At 42.8% G+C, this 23754-nt stretch overlaps 1 protein-coding gene across 4 annotated transcripts in view; it reads left to right on the forward strand.

Moving 5' to 3' along the window:
* Window positions 1–22907, forward strand: part of DVL1 (dishevelled segment polarity protein 1) — a 50091-nt gene extending 27184 nt beyond the window's left edge. For 2 of the 4 annotated variants that reach the window (XM_064730858.1, XM_064730855.1), the window contains exons 5-15: window positions 878–1016; window positions 6431–6524; window positions 7469–7538; window positions 8172–8311; window positions 8609–8685; window positions 9224–9291; window positions 10531–10680; window positions 13277–13408; window positions 13839–14006; window positions 15530–15736; window positions 18592–22907. In XM_064730858.1, the coding sequence (XP_064586928.1) occupies window positions 952–1016; window positions 6431–6524; window positions 7469–7538; window positions 8172–8311; window positions 8609–8685; window positions 9224–9291; window positions 10531–10680; window positions 13277–13408; window positions 13839–14006; window positions 15530–15736; window positions 18592–18971 (1551 nt within the window). In that variant the 5' untranslated portion in view covers window positions 878–951 and the 3' untranslated portion in view covers window positions 18972–22907. Of the gene's footprint in view, window positions 1–877; window positions 1017–6430; window positions 6525–7468; window positions 7539–8171; window positions 8312–8608; window positions 8686–9223; window positions 9292–10530; window positions 10681–13276; window positions 13409–13838; window positions 14007–15529; window positions 15737–16761; window positions 16809–18591 lie in introns of all 4 variants that reach the window. The other 2 variants (XM_064730857.1, XM_064730856.1) reach the window with 2 other exon arrangements.
* The last annotated feature ends 847 nt before the right edge of the window (window positions 22908–23754 follow it).

The raw sequence follows: 23754 nt of genomic DNA on the forward strand, positions 1-23754 counted from the left end.
CAAAGAACTTCAGTCCCAAGGCAAGTCAGGGCACAGGGATGTGCCCATAAGGCAGGATGACTAATAATAAAGTGCTTTTCAGACCTTCTGATATCACCTTTGTCTGTCCCCAATACCCCTTCAGTGACAATTATTTATCCTTTTTCTTTCTTGGTTTCTATGTCAACCTTGGTAGGAAATTCTTTCAGGGGATAAACATGGGTCCTCTTCTCAAACTTCTCTCTGGCTCAAAGAATTCACTCTAAAACCTCTCCTACATCTCCTGCTGTGGTGCCACAACCCCACTGTAGCCACATTTCCCTTCACAGAGAAAAGCAAGGCACAACTTCCCAAGAGTATTTCTGGGATTCACGTTCTCTAAACCTCAGAGAAAAGAAAAACAGTTCTTATCTCATTTGCTGTGCCTGTGTTTGTGCAAAATTAGAATGCAAGATGGAGATTGTTTACCCAGGGGGATGGAGTTTTGTTTCATTGGCCTGTCAGGGCCAGTTGCATGTGTGGGGACTGTTGGGTGATAGTCACCAGATGAGTGCAGTTGAATGCTTGAATGCTTGGCAAAATCAGTTTAGATGTAATGGAATATAGTGTAATATAATATGGAATAATATAGTATATATATATATATATATATACACATACATATATATATATATATTCATATATATATGTTCATAATAAATAAATATTATGGTATATATAATATACGATAATATATAATGTACTACACTAATATAATATAGAATAATAGTATAATAAAGTAATTAATTAACCTTCTGATATCAGTGGAATCCTCCTCATCATTTCCTCTACTTCATCAGGGGCAAAAATATCTGCAATACCCTCCTGGTCTGTAACACTCCTTTCCTGTGCCCTGCAGCCCCCAGGATCAATGGGCACCCCAAGCTGGACAGGCACCGGGAGCATCCCCCTGGCTATGACAGCTCCTCCACCATGCTGAGCAGTGAACTGGAGTCCAGCAGCTTCATCGACTCTGAGGATGATGACAACACCAGCAGGTACAGCCCTGCCAGGGACTCAGCGCTGGGCACATCTTGGGCTCCTCGTCTCTTTTTTTTTTTTTTTTTTTTGGTGGGGGGGGTTGGTTTTTTTGGGTTTTGTTTTGTTTTGTTTTTTTTCCTTTCATTTCTTTAGTGATTTTGATGCCTTGAGAAGGAACACAGACTAGATAAGGAATAAAGTAGGGATTTATGAAAAGTTTCTCCTCAATGGATCCACCTTGGGCAGCACAGGAGCTCAGCCAGGGCTGTACCCAAGATGAACCAAAATGGTCCCAAAATGCATGGCCGGGCACGGGGTCTCTCACTTTAATCAGTTCTGCTCCGTTTGCATCTTGGAGTGAATTGTCCAATTCCAGCTTTAGCCCATGCAGTCCCATCCCTGTTTTTCTCTCTCCAGCCCACGGTGTTTGTGCTCCTGGGCTGAGATTTGGATCATCTGTCCTTGGTGCCCAGCTGGAGCAGGAATTGTTTTGTATCCCTGCTCTGTGCACAGAGCTCACCATCCCATAATATGAAGCCCAGACCCACCCACTACAGCAGCACAGAAAGTGAAAAACAGAAAAGCCAAAACCTGAGGCATCAGTACATAATCTGAAAAACAGAAATGCCAAAGCCTGAGGCATCACTTTGAGCACAGGTTGTTCATCAGTGCCATCTCTGTGTGGAATCACTGCTCAGTTTTTGGGTCGAGGGTCTGGGCCAAATATATAATTCTATGAATTATACCTATAAGTTATATCTAAAGATATTTTTGTTTTTCTTTAAGAAGTCTTTACCTCTGTTATTGGGTCCAAACCACTGCTCCTGTTGAAAGAAAAGCTCTGCTTCTCTCCTTTTCATAGCAACAATGGCCACATTTCCAGATCAAAGCACTCTGCCTACCTATTTATAAAGCAGTGGTGTGAATATTAAAACAAAATACTGTCAGCAGAGATTCCTAATAAGTGTGCATTTTACTGGAGCTCAGTTATAGAGGAATGCCTGGGTAATTGCATACTCTGAGACCTATGAGCAGTTCAGGAATTCATCACAGTTAATGCTGTTGCAAAGGCTGCCATAGATTTGTGGCTTCTTCATTATTTCTTTCTTTTTGTGTAGGCAGAGTGTGTGAATTATTCCCTACTTGAAAAATACCTCTCATTTCAAGACATCTTTGTTATATCTAAAGATGTTTTTGTTTTTCTTTAAGAAGTCTTTAAGCCAATACATTTCATGGATTTAAAATAATTATTTTCATGGGTGTAAAACAAATCTAAAGTATTTTCTTTCCTTTTCCTGGCCACATTCGCTGGAATATTCTTCATTTTCCTGGCCACTGGCTCTAGAGCTGTTGTTCATCCCAGTGGTCTCTGAAAATCCAGCATGGATTTGTCAGAGGACAACAGGGTGACAGATCTCTGGTGGGTCACAGTGATCTGCAGCTAAAACAAATAAGGCAGAACGTGGTAATTTTAATAAAACCATGAGATTTTTAATAAAAACAGCAAAAAGCAACTACTCCTGGAGATCCTGAACCCCTTGATGTGCTTACAAACATGATCAGCTTTTGGGTCTTGGTGGATCTGTTGGGTCTTGCAGCTGGTCAGGGTTTAAAGACCTCACAATTCTGATTAAAGGCTGAGAGCTCCCAAAGGGCTGAAAGGATAACTAAAATCCACATTAGAGATTTAGTCCTGAATTAGTTTCAAGAATTTATTTTGCACTCCCAGTGAAGTGCAGGGTGTCCCTGCACATGGCAGGTGTTGGAATAAGATGAGTTTAAGACCCCGTCCAACCCAAACCATTCAATGATGAGATATAAAAAAGCACTTTTCTGGATATTTCCCTGCATGGAGGGATGGTCCTTAACCCTGAATGCACCCAAAGCTTTCAGGGCTTTGAGCCCTCCCCCAAAACCTGGAGCCCACAACAACAAAACCCTGCAGGTGATTTGTGTTTCTTGTAAATAAATGAATAATTTCCATGGCAGCCAGCAATGCAGTGGGGCAGGATTAGCTCAGGGTGGCCACATTAGAGTAGACCCAGCGAAATCTCACAGTATGAATAAAATAATAATAAAACTTCCTGAGTCTGACCTGAGAAGAAGGAGATTTTTGGAAGCTGCTGCTCCTGCCTTTCCCTCTGGAGGCTGGGCAGGAGTTTTTGGCACAGGAGGAGCTGCCAGGCCAGCTAGTCAGGAAGAACCACTGCAGGAATGCTCCAAGGTATGCTGCTGTATTCCAGGGGTGATGATGATGTTCTCAGGCACAGGAGACTTGGTGCTGGCAGGGAGAAGTTTTCTGTAGAGGTAAATCAGGCAAAGAGCAAATGGAGAAGGTTCCAGAGCTGCTGGAGGCACCAGTCTGGGGACAGAGGAGGGATCCGAGGGGTGAGTTTGGCTCCTGAGGGACACATCCCCTGGGGACAGAGGGGTCTGAAGGGTCAGTTTGGTTTCTAACAGCTGATGGACACATCCTCTGGGGTCTGAGGGGTGAGTTTGGTCCCTGATGGACACACCAGTGCGGTGACAGAGGGTCTGAGGGGACAGTTTGGAGTTTGGTTCCTGATGGACACATCCTCTGGGGACAGAGGGGTCTGAGGGGACAGTTTGGAGTTTGGTCCCTGGTGGACACATCCCCTAGGGACTGTGAGGGGTCTGAGGGCTCACTTTGGTTCCTGAGGGACACTCCAGCTTGGGGACAGAGGGGTCTGAGGGGTCACTTTGGTCTCTGGTGGACACATCCCCTGGGGACAGAGGAGTCAGTTTGGTCCCTGAGGGACACATCCCCTGGGGTCATTGGGGTCAGTTTGGCTCCTGGACTCTGGTGGGTTCTGGTGCTTTGTGGGGAGGCTGTCAGAGAGGAGGCTCTGAGGCAGGAAAACAGAGGGAAGGGATGTTGCAGTCCTGGAAGGGAAGAGTTTGTGAGCTGAGGATGCTTTTCTGCCTCAATTTGGTTTTATTTGAACTCAGAGCAGTGGAACATAGCTGGGTAATTCCCAGCCCAAGAAAGCTCTGTTGCATTCAGTTAAAGAGTAAAGTCATGTTTTGGTGAATTAACCTGTTCACAAACATTCCAGGACAGTGCAGAGTGACAGTGGGAGCATAATAATTTCTTTCTTTTTTTTTTCCAAGTGTTTGACAATTTTTTAACTTTTTTTTTTACAAATTAAACGTTTCTGTTGTTAGCAGGTGGGATTTTGAGCACAGATTGATGTAGGGAACTTAACAGTAAAAGGTTTCTTCTGTCTTCTCTAAAGGTTTAACAAATCTGACATGTGTAGCTGTGGGATTATTGTCAGCAATTGCTGCTCTCAGTTCAATGCAGCTAAACGAATTCACTGCAAAAAAAATTGTTTATTTCTCATTTAAGAAATTACCATAATTTCTTTTTAAGCCATGTGGATAAGCTTTCTTTAACAAATGTTGCCTTTTTTCCCGTCCTTTGAGAATTGTAGAATGGAGAAAAAATTATTGCTATTACTATTATTATTAACTATTTAAAAGTCTCTTCTGTGGTATTTATTGACATTTGTACTAGAAGTGCAGTCAGGGTTTTTGAGCAGTAGCTGGTGCAGGAAATTAATTGGCAGTGATAATTCCAGATTTATTTTTCATCTTTGCACTTTATTTGTCTCAAAAGCTCAAATTTACCATCTTGTCTTGCTCATCAGATTGTAATAATAACAACTTCTACCCAGTATTTCTGGAGATGCTTCAGAGAGCAAAATATTCCTCATTAGAGGAGGTATGAGCTGCTTTTTAGCATCCAGATGCTCCCAGAATATTAAGGATTCAACAAGGATGCATTAAGGCTGTGGATTGAGCAGAAATCACAAGGAGAGATTATGAAAATAGGTGTAAAAATGTTCCTGCAGAGCCTTCTGATCAGCAATTTTGTGCAGCTGATATGAACTTTTTAAAACTTAACTTTTAATTTTTCCCTGAAATATTTTGTGTCCCCCTTGAACATACCTGAGCTTTTCTCAGGGGCTGATTCTCATCCTTCCATCCTAATACTGAGAAGTATGGCAAAAATACAACAAGAAAAACTTCACTTCTCATATGTTATCACCTGCTAACAGGACCTCAGGGATTTGCCAAGAAAGTCTGGTTTTGCTGGTTTAATTTGAGAGAAAAATGCACTTTTAGGGAGCAGGCAGCTGTGGAATGAGTGCCTTGGATTTGCTCAGATTCTCCTAAAGTGGGAAATTTTAGCTTAGGGAAGAGGAGGAGAAGGAAATGGGAGAGGAAGTAGGAAGGGGGAGAATATTGACAGCAAAATAAAATATGAGGGTTTTTTGTCAGTCTTTGATGACTATTGAACAAACCCGGTTTTGGAAACCCTGGGTTTGACACCTCCATATTTTTCCTGTTGGAAGACAAAACCTCCCAACCTCAGATGCTGTGTGAGCTGTTTTACCAACCAGAAATCATCACATTATGGATATTTTTTAATAAAATCCCACCTCTTGGCTCTTCAGTTCCCCTTGCTGGGAGGGGAAGGAGGAGTGTGTGAGGTTAACATGCCTGAAATATTTGTGTGAGCTCAAGGGAATGTCAGGAGATTCACACCCTCTGAGCAGCTCCAGGGCTGATACTTGATAAAAATATTTCAGGCCAGAGGGCTTTCCTGTGGGCAATTCCTTTTTGGAATTGCTGGCATCAAGTTTTTGAGGTATTGTCACATTCCTGCATGTGGCTGGAACATGGAATTCAGGGATGTGGAAACTGGGGGGGAAAGCCTGGCAATGTTTGTTTTGTGTATAATGTTGGAATTTTTAATCTTGGTTAATGATGGAGCATTGCTTTGGTTTTTTGTTTGTTTGTTTGGGGTGTTGTTGTTGTCTTTTTTTTTCCCCATTCTTACATATTAAATAGAGGAGAGATGTCTCTCTGGTGTTATAGTGATATTTTAATAGTCTGGGCTTTGTTCCAGGCTCCTGAAATTAATTTGGGCAAATCCATTTCTGTCTCGTTCTGTTCTCTGTAAAGTGAGGATGGTTAATGCTCCAAACTCTTATTAAAGACCTTAAAGATTTATATGTAAAATGTGGCACATTTAGGTTCTGCAAGTTTGGAGAGCCTGGAGAAACAGCAAATTAAAAGTTAACAGAATATGTGAAGATAAATCATATTCACTGTCCCCCTGTTACCAAGTTCTATTTGATTTCTTTAAATTCAAGCCTTGAATTCCTGGTAACAGTGGAAGAAAATTCAGCACCATGCCAGGACTCACAGAAATGAGCATTATGGGTTGCACTCAGACCTGCTGCCAGGAGAAAACAAGTGCTAAATTAAACAATAATCAAATTATTCATCTGGTCCCTGCTGTCCTTGAGCTGGAATCTCCTGCTGAGCTGTGTGTGCGATTTCCCCTGTCCTGCGGGTGGCAGAGCCTCTCAGGGGTAACATTTGCTGTCCTTGCCCTCAGGTTGAGCAGCTCCACGGAGCAGAGCACCTCGTCCCGCCTCATCCGCAAGCACAAGCGCCGGAGGAGGAAACAGAGGATGAGGCAGATTGACAGGGTAAGGCTGGCACCAGCAGCACCCAGGGAGCTGAACTGGGAGTTCTGAGTGGAGCTCTTGGCTCAAGAAGGGATCCAGGACAGGTCTGTTCCTGTTGAATTCACTGGGAAGGTTCCCTGTGTCTCCAGGCTGGGCTTAATCTCTGCATTTGATGTTCTGCGGCTCCAGAGTGAAGCTTTCACCTCTCCCTTTCTCCTTTCACTGTGCAGTGATCCCATTTCTGGTCTTTTCTAAGATAAATCTCTGCAGGAGAAGCTCCATTATGGTGTGGGAAGGGGTGTGAGATACCCTGAGACCTGCTGGGAGAAGAAATCCAAGTTCACAGGAAATCCCAAATCTATCTCTCTGCCCTTCCCTGTGCTAGTCCTGGGCAGCAGGATGAGGGTGACCCCACAGACAGACCCTGAAATATCTGTTTTCTTCTCCCATAAATCTCAGTCTCCACACATGGAAGAGTGACCTCACACACATGTTATCACAGGATAATGTTTCAGAAGGTCTTTGCTAAGCACCTTTGTATTTCATTTTGGAGGCAGGGCAGTGTCTCTCCTCTCCCCTCCTGCTGGATCATGTGCTGTTCACTCCTCCCTTTAGGGAGGAGCTGTGGTTGCAATAATTCACACTCTGCTGGGCACTTTAGGATCCAAATGTTTGCCTGACAGTCACAACCAGGAAGCAGAAATTATTCCAGGGGAAGTTCAGCTGAGAAACCTCAGTATAGGAAAGTGCTCTGTGTGTTTTGTGATCAGACCTTTGGAGAAAGTGCAGACTCTGCTCAGATTTCTTTCCTTAAAGTCTCTAAATGAAGCATAATTTTGAGGAAACCTCAATAATTTCTGTCTGCCTTTCAATTGGAATCCTCTTAATTCCTGATGAGTTAATCCTCAGCAGTTCTTACTCTGAGCCATTTAAAACCTTGAGACTTTTTCTGTTGTGTTTTGCAGTCATCCTCGTTCAGCAGCATCACTGACTCCACCATGTCCCTAAACATCATCACTGTCACGCTCAACATGGGTAAGAGGACAAGCCACGTTTTTTATTATGAATTTTGAGTGGTAGAGATGTATTTGGTATTTCTCTGGATTCCTAATCCGGAACTGGGCCATTTTCACCAGCATATCAGTGTTCCTTCCAGGGAAGGAGCTGGAACTGCAGCGTGTGGGGTTAATGGTGAGGGATTGGGGTAGAAAGGCACTGGGGATTTGCATTTCTGCTGCTCCTGTGTTTCATTTGTCAGCCAGGCAGAAATGTGCAGGGCTGCCAGCAAATTCAGCACCTTTCAGCAGCACCAAACCCTTCCTTGCCTCTTTGACATGTGGAGCAAACATTGCCTAATGTGTTCAGTGCTAATTTCCAGGTGTGGACAAGTCTTTTCAATGCTCTTCCTCTTGCTGTTTTTTTTTGTTTTTTTTTTTTTTAAATAACACTGTCTTGGATGAAAAAATCCTGTCTTTAGCAGCCTTTCCCTGAAGGTGCCAGGCAAATACTCATCATTAGAGCAGCCTGAGATCATTGCAAGTCAAACCTTGCCCTGCTGATACGCTGAGATGTTTCAAAGCTGAAACAGCCTCGCTCTTTGCTATCATTCCAATCACTTTATCTGCTTTTTTTTCCCCTTTCCCCACCCTTTACTTTGTGTCCATCTAGAAAAGTACAACTTCCTAGGGATCAGCATTGTGGGGCAGAGCAATGACCGGGGTGATGGTGGCATCTACATCGGCTCCATCATGAAGGGAGGGGCGGTGGCAGCAGACGGGCGCATCGAGCCAGGGGACATGCTGCTGCAGGTGGGTCCCTGTCCCCAAATCCTGCTGCTCTGCCCTGCCATCCCACCAGCCCCACGAGCTGTAGTCAGCAGGGAACAGAATTTATTCATCCTCAGAAAAATGTGGCCCAAAGATGGCTGAAATTGGTGATTCTTTGTGAGATACTCTGAGAAACGACATCTCAAAGGAACGGAAGTGGTGACCGTTAAATGGTGGGATGGAAGTGGTGACCAGGCAGATAAATTGGGGGATTAATGAAGTAATTAAAACAACTTTTAACTTTCATGCTGCAAGGCTGACCTCTGCTCTCTGTTTCAGGTGAATGATGTCAATTTTGAGAACATGAGCAATGACGATGCCGTTCGGGTTCTGCGGGAAATCGTCTCCAAACCAGGGTGAGCACATCACAAAAAGCCTTCCTGTTTATCCTCCTTGTGCAGTTGTTGGAGCTGGGAAACCTCAGAGAAATCAACATTCTGATATCCATCAGCATGACTGATCTCAGCTGTGAACTTCTCAGTGTAAATGATGAATAGGTGAGGTTGGTTCTGGCAAAAAAACCAACATGAATTGAGAAGTTGCCTGCTTTCAGCAGAGCTGTTTGTTTATGTGATGGGAATTTTAATATCTCAGGAGCTGATCATCCAACAGATTTCATCACCAGTGCTCATCATCTGTGCGAAACCAGGAACCTCCTGATATGCTTCATACTGAAAATATTAGAAAGTTTCTCAAAACTATTCATACTTAAATTATTATAAAGCTTCTCAAACCCATTCATACTTAAAGTATTATAAATCTTCTCAAAACCATTCTCAGAATGTACTTGACAACTGCTGAATAAAAATAAATTTGTTTCAAATACTTCTTGTAGCATTTCCAACTCTGTAGGAAATTCAAGAATCATCCTTAACCTGTTTTCTTTCTTCCTAGACCTATCAGCCTAACAGTAGCCAAATGCTGGGACCCTACTCCCAGGAGTTATTTCACCATCCCCAGGGGTGAGTACACATTTAAACTCTTTGCTGGGTTCCTGGGAAGCTCCCAAGATCTGGAATATTTTTACCTATTTTGGCACCTAACAGATTCTACCCATTCAGTCCTTTAATTGTTTACTTTTGTATTGGGAGCCTGGGGTTCCACTGCCCATTGAGTTTCTGGGAGTTTTTCTCTTGGTTCACATCTTTGGGTCCATCTCCTAAACTTCTGGGAAGTGATCTTAACCTAACAATTCATAAAAGGTTTGGAAATAATTATGCCAAGAGTTAAAAATCCTCATTTTCTCACAGTGAATCTTTAGAGAGAACTGAGTATTTTGAAGATGTGAGGGAAGCAGCAGTAATAGACATTAAAAAAAAAGAAAATTATCTTATTTTCATTAGCAGTAAAAGATCTGTGCTCATGTGACAAACACAGCTGCCTCCTGCTGGTGAGGGCTGTGCTGGTGGTGCTGGAATCAGTTTGTTCCCAGTCCACAGAAGATGACAGTGGCGGTGAAGATGGGGTGGAATAAATGCAACAAACCAGTGCAGACTGTGGGAGTCCTCTTGAAACCCTTAGGAAAACCAGAGAAACAACAAGAGAACAAGAGAAAACCTCTCAGATCTCTCAAAATCTTGGTGTTTGCTGCAAGTTTTGACCCCATTTTCTGTCCCTTTGTCGTGGTACAATCTATGGGATCTCACTCATGTGAACCGCTCAGAAAACTAGAGAAACAACAAGAAAAAATGATAAAACCCCTCAGATCTTTCAAAATCTTGGTGTTTCCTGAAAATCTTGAGCTTGTTTCCTGTACCCTTGAGTGAGGTGCCAACTATGGCACCTCACTCATACGAAACCCTCAGAAAACTACTGTAACCGAAAGAAAACCCCTTAGATCTCTCAAAACTTTGGTGGCTCCTGCAAATCTTCAGCCTGTTTTCTGTACCCTTGTGGTCATGCCAACTATGGCACCTCACTCACACAAAACCCTCAGAAAACGAGGGAAACAACAAGGAAACCAGAGAAACTGCAAGAAAACATGATAAAACCCCTCAGATCTTTCAAAATCTTGATGTTTGCTGCATTTCTGACCCTGTTTGCTGTCCTTTGTGGTGGTACCATCTGTGGGGTCTCACTCATGTGGAACCTTTAGAAAACCAGAGAAACCACAAGAAAACACAGTAAAACCCCTCAGATCTCTCAAAATTGTGGTGTTTCCCGCAAATCTTGACCCTGTTTCCTGTCCCTTTTACTCGCAGCTGAGCCGGTGCGGCCAATCGACCCCGCGGCGTGGATCTCTCATACCACGGCCATGACGGGAGCGTACCCCCGTTACGGTATGAGCCCCTCCATGAGCATCACCACATCTACCAGCTCCTCACTAACAAGCTCAATTCCCGAGTCGGAAAGTAAGTCACCCCCTGGCCAGCCCAGGGCAGGGGGCTGCTCGGGGCCACCAGGGCCCGGCCACGGGCACGGTGACAGCGGCAGCGCCAGCCAGGCCTTGAGTGGTTTCTCACACTTGGGGAAAGCAGGAGAACTTTTGCCGAAGGTTGGAGGTTGATGTGGAGGTGTTTGGTCAGGGTTTTGTCTCAAGGAGAAGTGGTTGCTGCTGGATTTTAGTGGTAGGTTCAGGTTTTTCCACTCAGGTGCACATTTGGTTGGTTTTTAATAAATTTCAACAATAATGTTCAGGTTTCACTTGGGAAATCCTTCTCTGATATTCACATGGTCTTCTTTTATACTTTTGATAAGTTCAGGTTTTTCCACTCATGTAGATGGGAGACTCCCTTCTTGCATTTAGTTGGTTTTTAATAACTTTCAACAGTAACGTCAATGTTTCCCTTGGGAAATCCTTCCCTGATATTCACATGGCCTTCTTTTGTATTTTTAAATTGGTTTTTTGTTCTTCTTTATATTCCTAGAATTTATTGAGCAAGCTAAAGCTAAATTTAACATCCTACGTAAAATTATTATTAGATTTCAACCTGTTTCCTGGTTTGGCAGTCTGGAACAGCCGTATCCCTGAAACCAAGAGGTTGGATTTTAAAGATAGGTTCAGGTTTATCCACTCAGGTGAATGGGAGAGCTGTCTTCTTGCATTTACTTGGGTTTTAATAAATTTCAGCAATAATGTCAGTGCTTTTTTATGGGAAATCCTTCCGTGATATTCATATGGCCTTCTTTTATGCCCAAAATGGGAGCATTTCAGATGCATCTCAGAATTTGCCATATTTGTACAGCAGCCAGAACTTTAAAAATGCCAATTTTCTGTTCATATGCAGATCTCAGGTGTCCAAGAAAATAGAATTTATTGCTCCCCAATATTAGTTTGTTGGTGTAGTTTTTTTTCCCAAGACATGTTGCTTTTTGCCACTAACCAAACTAACTTAAAGCAAAAGCAAAGTTTTAGTGTTTATTTGAGGTTTGTAAGTATTGAAGCTGCATGCAGAGCTGGTCTGGGATGTTTTCATGCATATTGGCAGTGCATGTATGGAAAGAAACATTTTTAGTTTTCATTGTTTCACGTTTGCTGTACCTTTTTTTATACAAAATTTTGGGTGGCTGAAAAAGGACAAAAGTGCTTTTGAAAGGTGGGTGATGCGGGGAACTGGGAGGGGAGGAGGGTTCTGGAATTCCTGCTGGAGAAGGGTCTGGCCTACAAACAGAGATAAAAATGAATTTTCTAGGGCTGGAAAATGGGACAAGACAGAGAATTTGACAAATTCAACCTTGTTCTTATTTTATTGTAAAAAATGATGAGGAAAGTGTGAAACCTCTGGGGATCCAGTTCTGCCTGTAATGATGTGAACTGGGAATGGCTGGGGAGGCATTTGGGAGTTTTTTTAAAGTGTTCCACAAAAAAAAAATTGAGGGCAAAGCAATCCTGGGAGGAGTGGATTGTGAGGGGACCCTGGGAAGGGTTTTTGTAAGAAAATTCCTGATTTCTTCTGAGAAGGGAAGATTTCTTTTATAATTTAATTTTCCTCATGAATTTCCAGATCTTTAAATAAAAAAATGGACATGGATTGACCATGGTCACCCTTTCTGCATGGAGATGGGGGGTGCTCCTGACAGGGAGTCCCAAAAGAGCAAACCCCAAAAACTTGTCCCCCAGAGTTCCTGGGAAATTGAAATGGAAAACGATGGATCACAAAACCCCTTGGGTTTCCTTTCCTGCATGTCTGGATGCAGAGAGGATCCTGCAGCTGCTTTGGGAAGCCAGGATGTGGGGACTCAGAATTTCTGTCACTAAACTGATGGCTTTGAGCCCAAAATCTAAACTGGTGGCCTTGAGCCCAAAATTGCTGAAAATGCTGTAATTCACTCTGTGGATGAGGGTGCATTTGGGAATCTTTGTGTCTTTATTTTATTTTAATTACTTTACTTTACTTTATTTTACTTATTAAAATTTTAATTTTTCTTTTATTACTTTTATTTTTTATATTAATTTCATTTTCTTTTTAAAATTTAATTTTAATATTTTTTATTTTTATTTATTTTATTTTTATTTTATTGTACTGTATTTTATTCTATTTATTTTATTTCATTTTATTTTTAAAATTTTATTTTAATTTTTGTTATTACTTTTATTTCACTTTATATTGTATTTATTTCATTTTCTTTTTTAAATTTTATTTTAATTGTTATTTTATTTTATATTGTATTTTAATTTTTATTATTTTTATTTATTTTATTTCCTTTCAATTTATTTTAATTTTTATTTTATTATTTTTATTTATTTTAGGTTTTCATTTAATTGTATTTTATTGTATTTATTTTATCTTCATTTTGTTTTTATTTTATTTTTATTTTAATGTTTTGTTAATTTTCTATTTTATTGTATTGTATTTATTTTATTAAATTTTATTTTTCAGTTTTATTTTATTTATTTTTTTGCATCTGTTGGTAAAACTGTATTTTTATTTCATCCAAACTGGGAGCTGAGAAGTTCCTTCAGGCTGAGTTCATTTCACAGCAGACTGTGGCCTCTCTTCCTTTCAGAATTAGAAGACTCTCCCTTAACTGTGAAGAGTGACATGGCTACTATTGTCAAGGTCATGCAGCTGCCAGACTCAGGCCTTGAAATTCGGGACAGGATGTGGTTAAAAATCACCATCTCCAATGCAGTGATAGGTAAGCAGACCCCAGAAATGCTGAGAGGGAGAAAACCCAGTGATTTAATTAAAAAAATACCTTTTAATGAGCTTTTTTTTCATGTCTTTGACCTCTTATATTCCATTTATGGGCAGGAAATAACTCGTGTCCATGTAGGCACAGTTTGCCTCTGATAACCCCACTGTAGATGTTCAGCTTGGCACAGTTTGGCTCAGATAATCTGATTTTAGGTTCAGCTGGCACAGTTTGGTTCATATGATTTCACTGTAGGTGTTCAGCTGGCACAGTTTGGCTCAGATAATTCCAATTTTACGTGTTCAGCTGGCAGAATTTGGCTGAGATTATCCCACTGTAGAAGTCCAGCTGGCTCAGATAATTTCATTTTAGGTTCACCTGGCACAATGTAGCTGAGATGACCCCGTGTCTCCCCTTGCTGTCCCCATTTCAGGAGCAGACGTGGTGGACTGGCTTTACACACATGTGGAAGGCTTCAAGGATCGCCGGGAGGCACGGAAATACGCCAGCTCCATGCTGAAACACGGCTACCTCAGGCACACTGTGAACAAAATCACCTTCTCAGAGCAGTGCTACTATGTCTTCGGAGACCTCTGTGGCAGTAAGTCCCCAGCTGGGAAGGACAGAGCTGGCCCCATGTCATTTCTGTGCCTTGAGGGTGTCCATTGTCCCCTTGTGTGTCCTCACAAAGAGGGATTTCCATGAGGGTGGCAGAGCTCTGGAGCTGCTCAGTGTAGCCGTGATATTTTCTGAAAAATTCTTTTATTAGGATTTTTTCTCCTGAGAAGCTGTGAGGCCTCAGGAACAAAATGTAAACAATGGTTATCTGCTGCTGTGAAATGCAACAGCTGCATCTGTGATTGGTCACATGTGGTTGTTTCTAATTAATGGCCAATCACAATCCAGCTGTCTTTGACTGTCTGGTCAGTCACAAGATTTTATTATCATTCCTTTCTATTCCTTTCAAGCATTCTGATGAAATCCTTTCTTCTATTCTTTTAGTATAGTTTTAATATATCATTTTCTTTTAATATAATATATATCATAAATATATGTAATACAATAGGTAAATCAGTCTTCTGAAACCTGGATTGAAGGTTCTCATCTCTTCCCATGTCAGGGCTGCCTGGAAACTTCCACAGCCCAGAGGAGGCAGAGTCTCTCTGGAGATATTCCAAACCCAGCAGGACACATTCCTGTGTCACCTGCAGGACATTCCTGTGTCACATGCTCCAGAATTGGACAGGGGGATCTCCAGAGGTCCCTTCCATCCCTGCCTCTCCAGGGGTGGCCCAGAATAGGGGACATCACCCTGAAATTGTGTGACAAGTGGCTGGTGCTCCCTGGTAGCAAGGAGAGCTCCCAGAGGAGGATGAACTCATCAAGCAAAGCACTGAGGACAGCAGGATTTATTTCTGGTGGTGCCACACTGATGTCATGGGTTTTAGCTTTTTTATTTTCCAGATTCTGTGCTGATGCCTCAGATTTTAGTTTTTCTATTTTTCACATTCTGTGCTGCTTTAGTGGGTGGGTCTGGGCTTCATACTGTGGGATGGTGAGCTCTGTGCACAGAGCAGGGAGACAAAACAATTCCTGCTCCAGCTGGGCATCAAGGACAAATCTCAGCCCAGAACCACAAACACCGTGGGCTGGAGAGAGAAAAACAAGGATGGGACTGCATGGGCTAAAGCTGGAATTGGACAAATCACTCCAAGATGCAAATGGAGCGGAACTGATCAAAGTGAGAGACCCCCGTGCCCGGCCATGCATTTTGGGACCATTTTGGTTCATCTTGGGTTCATTTTGGACCATCTTGGGTGCAGCCCTGGCTGGGCTCTTGTGCTGCCCAAGGTGGATCCATTAAGGAGAAACTTTTAATAAATCCCTGCTTTATTCTTTAGCTCTGTCTAGTCCCTGTTCTAGGGCAGCTTTCACATTCCCTGCTGTCAGTCCCACTGGAACAGGGGGATGTCCCCACCATGTCCTCACCCTTCCCTCCCGTCTCCCTGCTGTGTGAGAAGGCTGATTCCAAGGCATTGCTAAGCTTCAAAAACCTCCATAAATAAATTCACAGTGATCATTTTACCCGTTGAATAAGAATTTTTCCCCTTTTTTCTTTCCCAGATCTGGCTGCACTGAACCTCAACAACGGTTCCAGTGGCGCCTCTGACCAGGACACCCTGGCTCCTCTCCCACACCCTGCTGCTCCCTGGCCCTTGGGCCAAGGATATCCCTACCAGTACCCTCTGCCCCCTCCTTGTTTCCCCCCAGCCTACCAAGATCCTGGTTTTAGCTATGGCAGTGGCAGTGCAGGCAGCCAGCAAAGTGAAGGTAAGCTGGGCAAAAAGGGTTTTATCCCACAGCTCTCATTGTTCCCCACCATCTGCTTGAGGTCCTCGGTGCTCTCCGTGCTTGTCTTGTGTTTTTTTTTGCTCCCTGCATGGATTTTGTGCAATGAATTAAAGGTGCTTGTGGCTCTGGAGGAGGGGGTTTGGCTTTCAGCTCTCTGTGGGAAATGCCAGGTTTAACCCAGGCAGGGATTGCCAGCAGTGGGGTTGGTGTTGCTGGAATTGAGGTGATTTCTGTGTTGCTGGGACAGGGGTTAGAACCAAGGTGCTCTTGGCTTGCAGGTCAGTGCTCAGCACAAAAGGAAAATCACATTTTTTGTAAGTGAGAGGTGGCCAGCCATGGCTTTCCAGGGCTGAAACACTGCTCCCAGGGAGGAGAGTCTCTGCTGGCATGTGTGACAGGGACAGGAAGAGAATTCTGCATGGATTAAAGACCTGCCCTCCTCCTTTTCTGCCCTAAATTAATTTTAACCTTAGTAAATTAAATCACATCTTTTTCTTGCTGTAGAGATACTATTTTTTAATTTTTATTTTATTTTAAACCACTCCCAGAGTGAGTTTTGCTTTTGGAAATGCTGCCAGTAAAGAAGGGGCGAGGATTCCTTGTGTTTTTTCAGTGAACATCCAATAAATTGGATGTCACTTACGCCTATTCACCACAGCCAGTCAGATTTTACAAAATGGCACAAAAGGGTTTCATAACAGGGGATTTTAGACCAGCTGCATGTCACCTTATACCAAAATAAGAAATATCCATGAGGAATCTCCCAGAGGCTTTAGAACTAGAAACTGCCCTGGACAGAAAGTGGGGGTGGTTTTTTGGCAGCTGCTTCTGTGAGCAGTAGGAATTCTCTCCCTGCTGCTGGATTAGGAAAGGAAAGGTGGCACTCCCAAAAAGTGCCAGGGTGTTCAGCTCTGAAAGGTTTCCACGCTTTTCCTGGTGGAAACCAATTTCTGTGCTGTTTTCCTGCTTTGTAACTGTTATTCCCTTGTTTTGTCCTGAGCAAGCATTAGACTGAAGGATTCCTAGAGGAATGGCTGACTCTAGGGGATTGGTAAGCCTCAAATCCCTCCATGATGAATTCACAGCATGATCATTTTTAGATTCTCGTGACCCCCAATGTTTAGCTGTATTTTGGTTTGGTTTTTTTTTCCTAATTTGAAATTTTATTTTTATTTTGAATTGTCTTGGACGCTCGACCTGTCTCAGTGCACAGTGGTGTGACATTGGCATATCAACCTGTGGGACTGTGCTGCAGCAGCTCAGAGGGGAGAGAATCAGCTGGGAAAACCCCATCCCCAGGCTCTTTAGAAAATAAATAATCCAAATTTATTATGGTGTCACCTCTCTGGGCTGGATTTCTCTGCAAGTGTCCTTGCACTGCCCATTAATTGGTGGCCTTTAATCTTTAAATAAAAATCCTGGTGGCCAGGTGGCTCAGGCAGGGGTTGGGAATGCTGGAGCACAAGGCTGCACTGCTCACTCTTAAAATAGTGCTAAATTTTGGGGTTTGTGCCCTCTCTCATTTATCTGCACTATTAAATCATAACAATCAGCAAATACCACTGCAGAGACCCAGGCTTGGAATATTCACTTAAAATCCAATGGTTTCGTGGTCTGTTTTCCATCTCTCTGGCACTCTGCAGAAAATGCAGCCTTTCCCCCCAAAATCCAGTGTGGTTTCCCATTTCTCCAATCAGCTGGAGCAGCAGAAAGTGATGGGCAGAAAGTGATCTGTAATTCAAGAAGGAGCAGCCCAAAATAATTATCTTTTTCCCATTTCTGTGACTTATTTAAACTCAAAAGCTGGTCCCTTGTTCTGCTGACTGGGGATCCTTTTTGGGAAGTCCGTCCTGCACTAAGGTGCAGGAATTCAATGGGATATTCCTTAGATTGATTAGCTGGATTTTTAAAATAATAATTAGCTTGGGAATGTCTCCTAATCTGTCTGTCATGGGAACAGAGCAAGACCTTCAGCTTCCATAAAAAAACAGTTTTGGAAGTTTAGTAAAGCTTGTGCTTAGTAACAACTCAGCTGATATTCAGTGGCAATCCTTTCGTTTTCCAAGGTGATTTAGTGGCCTCTCTTAGGAGCAATATCCTGGTGTTACTGATTTGGGGTAGAGCAGCTCAGGAACTGTTTCCTAGGGAGTTCTCCAAGCAGGAGATTCTCCAATTCTCCAGCACAAGGCTTTAGTGAGGAATTTTAAAAGGACCTCCCCAGTGAAGCCAACAAAATTTCATGGATTTAAGGGTGCCAGAGAAGGCAAAGGGGTTTCTTTCCGAAAAGGTAATTTTAAAATTAATTTTAAAAGGACCTCCCCACTGAAGTCAAAAACCTTGGGGATTGAAGGGTGACTGAGAGGTCAAAAGGGTTTCTTTCGGAAAAGGTAATTTTAGAAGGACTTCCCCACTGAAGCCAACAAAACCTCAGGGGTTGAAGAGTAACAGAGTAGGCAAAGGGATTTCTTTCAAAAAAGAGTTTTAAAAAGAATTTTAAAAGGGTGGAGTGATTTAAAGCCTGAGTGATTGAAAGGTGACAGAGTAGGCAGAGGGGTTTCTTTTGGAAAAGGTACAAAATAAAGCAGAGGCAATTAGAATTAAACCTCATTTGCTTGACTCAAACCCCAAATTCCTGCTTTTTTCTGCTCCCTCCCTCTCCTGGACTGGATTTGAGCTGGAATTCAGCTGCTGCTTTCCCCGTGCAAGCTCGGAGCTGTGTCCGTGTGTCCCCATGCATGGCGCTACCCCGTTGCTGAGCCGCCACCAGCGCGTGGGCCTCACAGCAGAGCCCAGCTCATCCTGGCTCTTTTTCTCTCCTGTTTTTGGGCTGTTAGGGAGCAAAAGCAGCGGCTCCAACCGGAGCACCAGCGAGACCAGCAGGAGAGCAGCAGGCAGGGAGAAGGAGCGCAGCAAGTCCGGGGGCAGCGGCAGCGAGTCGGAGCCGGGCGCGCGCCGCGAGCGCCCGCTCAGCCAGCTCAGCCAGCGCTCTGCCAGCGACAGGAGCCACCAGAGCCACCACTCCTATGGTCCCCCAGGGCTGCCCCCCTTGTACAGCCTGCCCAAGCTGGGCTCCAAGGGGCTGGGCAGCAGCGGGCCCCCCGGAGCACCGCCGGTGCGTGAGCTGAGCGCCGTGCCACCCGAGCTCACCGCCAGCCGCCAGTCCTTCCAGAAGGCCATGGGCAACCCTTGCGAGTTCTTCGTGGACATCATGTGAGAGGAAGTGCCTTCAAAAGACTCTGCGTTTTAGGGGTTTTTTTGGGGGGGGGGGGGGGGGGGAAGGTGGTTCTGGGATGCTCGGTTGGAAGAGGCTTGGCTGTCTTGCATGTCACACCTTCCTGTTCGCGAGTGTGTCGCAGAAAAGAAAAAAAATCGACAAAACTGAACAAAAAAAAAGAAAAAAATACAAACACCCCCTCAAGCTACAAAAATGAGCAACACAATCTCCTGGGATTGTTAAATCGTCTGCATCTTTTTGTTCTGTTTGTTTTTTCTCCCCTGCCCATCTCATTTTGGATTGTGAATGGCCTGGTGTATGTTCACATCTTAATGAGCTTTGATCATTGTGGCACCTACTTCAGTGGAATTAGTGTCTCTTTCTGGGCTGATTGGAGGACTGCTATTTCACATAACTTCTAAATTCCTGACAATGCATAGGAGCACTTTGATTTTTATTTTTTTTCCCCTGCTTTTTCTCTTGCAAGGACAAAACAAAAAAGGACTGCTGGCTGGTATCTGGGATACTGCCTTGGAATGCTGGTTCTTGGATGCATCCATAGCTCTAAGCAGACATGGCACCCACAAGTGCTTGGAAAGGAGCAGGATCCAACCAATTTCTAGAGGAAAACAAACTTGTGGCTGCTTTCTGCTGACTAGGCAGTATAAATCAATCTTTCTTGGGTTCTTTGAGGGTTTTTTTTTTTAAGATATTCTATCAAGGGAGTGCTGGAGTCTTGCTACTGTATGCATTCATTGTGCAGAACTTATAAAGTTATTTCTTTCAGTTATTTCCTTATTTCCCAAGAGGGATTTTCCAGCTCCACTGGGTTCCTGGGCATTTTAGTCACATCCCTGCTGCCAGGTGCGGCTGTTCCCTCTGGATGTGCACCTGCTTGCAGATTGGAAGAGTTACTCCCACAGAAATAGGAACATTGCTGCAGTTCTGTCAGCTTTACCCTTTTGAAGGGGCTGTTTATCCCATTCCAGCAGGGAAATCCTGGCTCCCACTGGGACATGGGACATCTTCTTTGTGATCCCTCCTTCCTTTCTGAGCACAAGCTTTCTCTTTTTTGTTAAAACAGAGATCTGGAGATGTCTGATCCCCCTGGCAACATTTCTAAGCACAGTGGGCAGAGAGGTGTGAGAGTATGTGAGAACAGATCAGAAATGGTACAAAAATAAATCCTTACCCTGAAACTGAGTGAGACCTACCCTGGGGCTCCCCAAAAAGAAATCCTTCACCCTTGACAGCAAGTTAGACTAACCCTGGAGCTCCTCAAAAATAAATCTGTACTCCTGACCCTGAGTTAAACTCACTCTGCAGCTCCCCACAAAGAAATCCTTTTCAAATTCTCAAAAAGAACCCCCTGACTCCTCCTCCTGCTGAGGAGCTCTGCTGTTGAATATCCCCAGGATTTATTTTCTGGCTATTTCTGCTCTGAGGCTGTAGAAATTAAATTCAGGCAGCTTCAGGGATGTTTAAAAAGCTTTTTTGAGGCATGGTGAGCACAGCCATGCTGTCATATGGCTCATTTAATGCATCCACTCTGGCATTTGACCATGAAGCCATTCCTCAGTTAAATTCTCTTTTGTGAGATTCTGCTGCTGGCAGGATTTAGAGCAGGTGCTTTAAAATCAGTTTTTACTGTAAATAAGCATTTCCTCCACTGGTAAGAAGCTGCTTTTTGGTCTCTTCTGTGCTTTTTGGGTAAATATCCAAGGTGGATGTGAGGAGAGAACATCTTAAAACAATCTTTGTGTACACACAGTTCATTTGTGAAAATTAAAACCTGACCCTTCAAAATGTTCAAAATTTTCACCCTGAAAACTGAATCTTCAAAATGTCCTTTTAATTCTGATTTTTCACTTATTTCCTTTTCAAAATGTCCTTTTAATTCTGATTTTTCACTTATTTCCTTTTCCCACCTCCCTTTGTCAGAGATTCCAGATGTTTGTGGGAATGGGAGACTCAATTTCCCTTTCCACAGGGAGCCAGGAATTCGAGAAACTCTTACTCAGCCCATTTCTGGGCTTCTAAATTAATTTCCTTTGCAAAAACCTCCCCAAAAAAAGCTGCTCAAGGCATCTGAAAGCAGAGCTTTCATCACCACCATGGGTGGCTCCTCCAAAAGAGGCCCTGCCTAAAGTTTGACTGTACAACAGGACTTTTCTGTCCCTTCCCTCCTGCTCCCACATGCAAACCTGACTTGGTAAATTATTCTGAAAGATTGACACTTAAATCAGGGTAAAAGAGTGATGGAATTCTGCTCTGTCTCCAGGAGACACTGCTGAGCAGTCTGTGACTTTACTGACAATCACTAGTGGTTCTACTTCTAAATTAATTGTGATTTTTTTTCTGTCATTTTATAAGTTATTATTTCTCTGGCCCTGTTTTAAGGCAAAACTCAAAGGGCTGGAAGAAAAAAAAAATCTCCTTTTAATATTTCCAAAAAAAGAGATTAAATCTGGGGGCTGAGCTTTTCACCCATATTTAATTGACATATTTAATTTCCAAGAGTTGCAGTTTCCACACCTGCTGGGGGTTGGCTTTTGTCTCGTGGTTTTGCTGTTGGCAGAAACTGTTCTGTGTCTTGCTGGTCTTTGCTGCTATGTTGAAAAAATGACTTTTTTTAAAATGTGTGTACTCGTGGGTCACCCTGGGACGAGGCTGGGAGTCCCCAGCAGATGTGGGAATTTTTTTTGCTGAGGAAATTCAGGCTGGAGGAGGTGGATCCTCTTGAACAGTGCAATATTGAACAGTGACACAAAAGTCTGCATCTTTTTTTTTCTCCCCCATCATGGGCTGAAAGTCAGGTCTGAATCTTTGCCAGATCTGTTTCCTCAAGGGAACAAAAATGAGATTTCCCAAATCCCATCCTTTGTGTCTTTCCTATCCTGCTGCATTCCTTGCAGGATCCTGTGCCAGCCATGCCAGGGGAGCTGCCCACAGTGGGAATTGTGCCAGGGAAAAGAAAATTTGGAGGCTGGAGTGCTGCAGAGGCAAAAGGTACAAAATACCCACCAGGGCCTGCAGGTGAATTCTGCTGAATTTTGGTGGATTTTGGCTCCAGGGAGAGCTTTGCTGTGCAGGGCATGGGAGCACCCTCAGAGCAGGAGCCCGAAAGAATTGGATTAAAGCAATTCTTCAATTATTTTTTCAAATAATGTATTTTTATTCTGCAGCTGAGCTCAGTGCTCACCCCTCCCTGCAGCAGGGATATCTGGGGACTCCTGGAAAAGGGGCAGGAAAAACTTTGGGGTGTTTTCTCGCCCCCCAAGAGGCAGCATCTGCACAGGAGGTGTCCCCACCCAGTATTTAAGCCTTGAAGAGTAAATTTTTTTGGCAAATAGTCTTAAAAGCATGCTGGTCTCTTTTACCTCCTGTTAATGAATCTGCTTTTCCAAGGAATCAGTGCCCTGGGGACTTTATCCAAAGGTTTTATTGGATGGCAGGCAATGATGCACAGATGTTGAATTTTGCTACGATTCTTGTTTTCTCTCTGATTTTTGTTCTCTCCCCTCCTGAGACTTGACAGCTCATGGGTTGATGTAATTGTTTTTGTTTGGTTTTTTTATTTTAATTTTTTGTTTTTGTTTTGCATTTAACTGGATTGTAATAAGATTGACTTAAAATTATTAATTCTAATCAGTGATTAGAAATACATGTAAAGAATTTTATGTACAGTAGAGGAACAAAGTTACATGATTTTAAATAATGAAAACCCAGACTATCACCTATCCTAGAACTGGTTCTACTCCAAGAGTGACCTCTTATTAGCATGGACTGCACTGTTCCTGTTAAATGTCTATTGCATAATTGAATTCTTTTTTGTAGATATTGTATTAAAACCCAAGTGTCTGTATAGTTAATATATAGCTGCTTATGTGTAAATGCTATTTTAAACACTAAAAAGCTTTTAATTTTATGTGACAACCACAGTGTATGTGGTCAGTTCTTTACAGCATTTCATTGTGATTTATTTCCTAAATCTTGCCAATTTTTGGACTCTCCAGCAGAATCAAGAATCACTGGGACACCCTTTGTAAATTCTGCTGAGCCTTGGGTTTGTTAGGACACCCTGGAGGCTCAGCTGCACTGGAGGTGTGAACATTTTTCCAGCCTCAATTCTTCTAATTTTCCAGCTTAAATAAAAAGAACAAGCACAGCTTGGTGAGGCAGATTCCTTCTTCCCAGCTGATACAAATCACACAGCAAGGGGAGAGTTAAACAGCATTTAAGCACCATAAATCCCAGCATTTTCCAGTGAGGAGGATATGAAATAATCATAATTTAGTTGAATATTAAATGGTCAGAATTTAAGTGCATATCAAATGATCAGAATTTAGGTGAATATTAAATTGTTGGATTTGAAGTGAATATTACATTGTCAGAATTTAAGTGTATATTAAATGCTCAGAATTTAAGTGCATATCAAATGATCAGAATTTAGGTGAACATTAAATGGTCAGAATTTAAGTGAATATTAAATGGTCAGAATTTAAGTGAATCTTAAATGGAATTTTGGACAGCCTTTTCCTGCAGGGCCTGGTGGAGTTAAATCAGATTTTTTTTCCTTTCCCTGTTTCTGGAATGATGATCAAAAGTTATTTAATGTTTCTCTGCTATGGAACCACAGCCCTGGAGGAGGAATACTGAGAATTTCAGGTAGTTGTGAAGAATTCCTGCACGCTCCAGGAACAAGAACTCCAGGCTCCAGGTCAGAGTTTTGGTTTTTTAAATCACACTGAGGAATAATTTTAGATGGAGGTGATCACAAAAA

The sequence above is a fragment of the Zonotrichia leucophrys genome, chromosome 21 (assembly GCF_028769735.1).
Source record: "Zonotrichia leucophrys gambelii isolate GWCS_2022_RI chromosome 21, RI_Zleu_2.0, whole genome shotgun sequence".
Classification (NCBI taxonomy): domain Eukaryota; kingdom Metazoa; phylum Chordata; class Aves; order Passeriformes; family Passerellidae; genus Zonotrichia; species Zonotrichia leucophrys.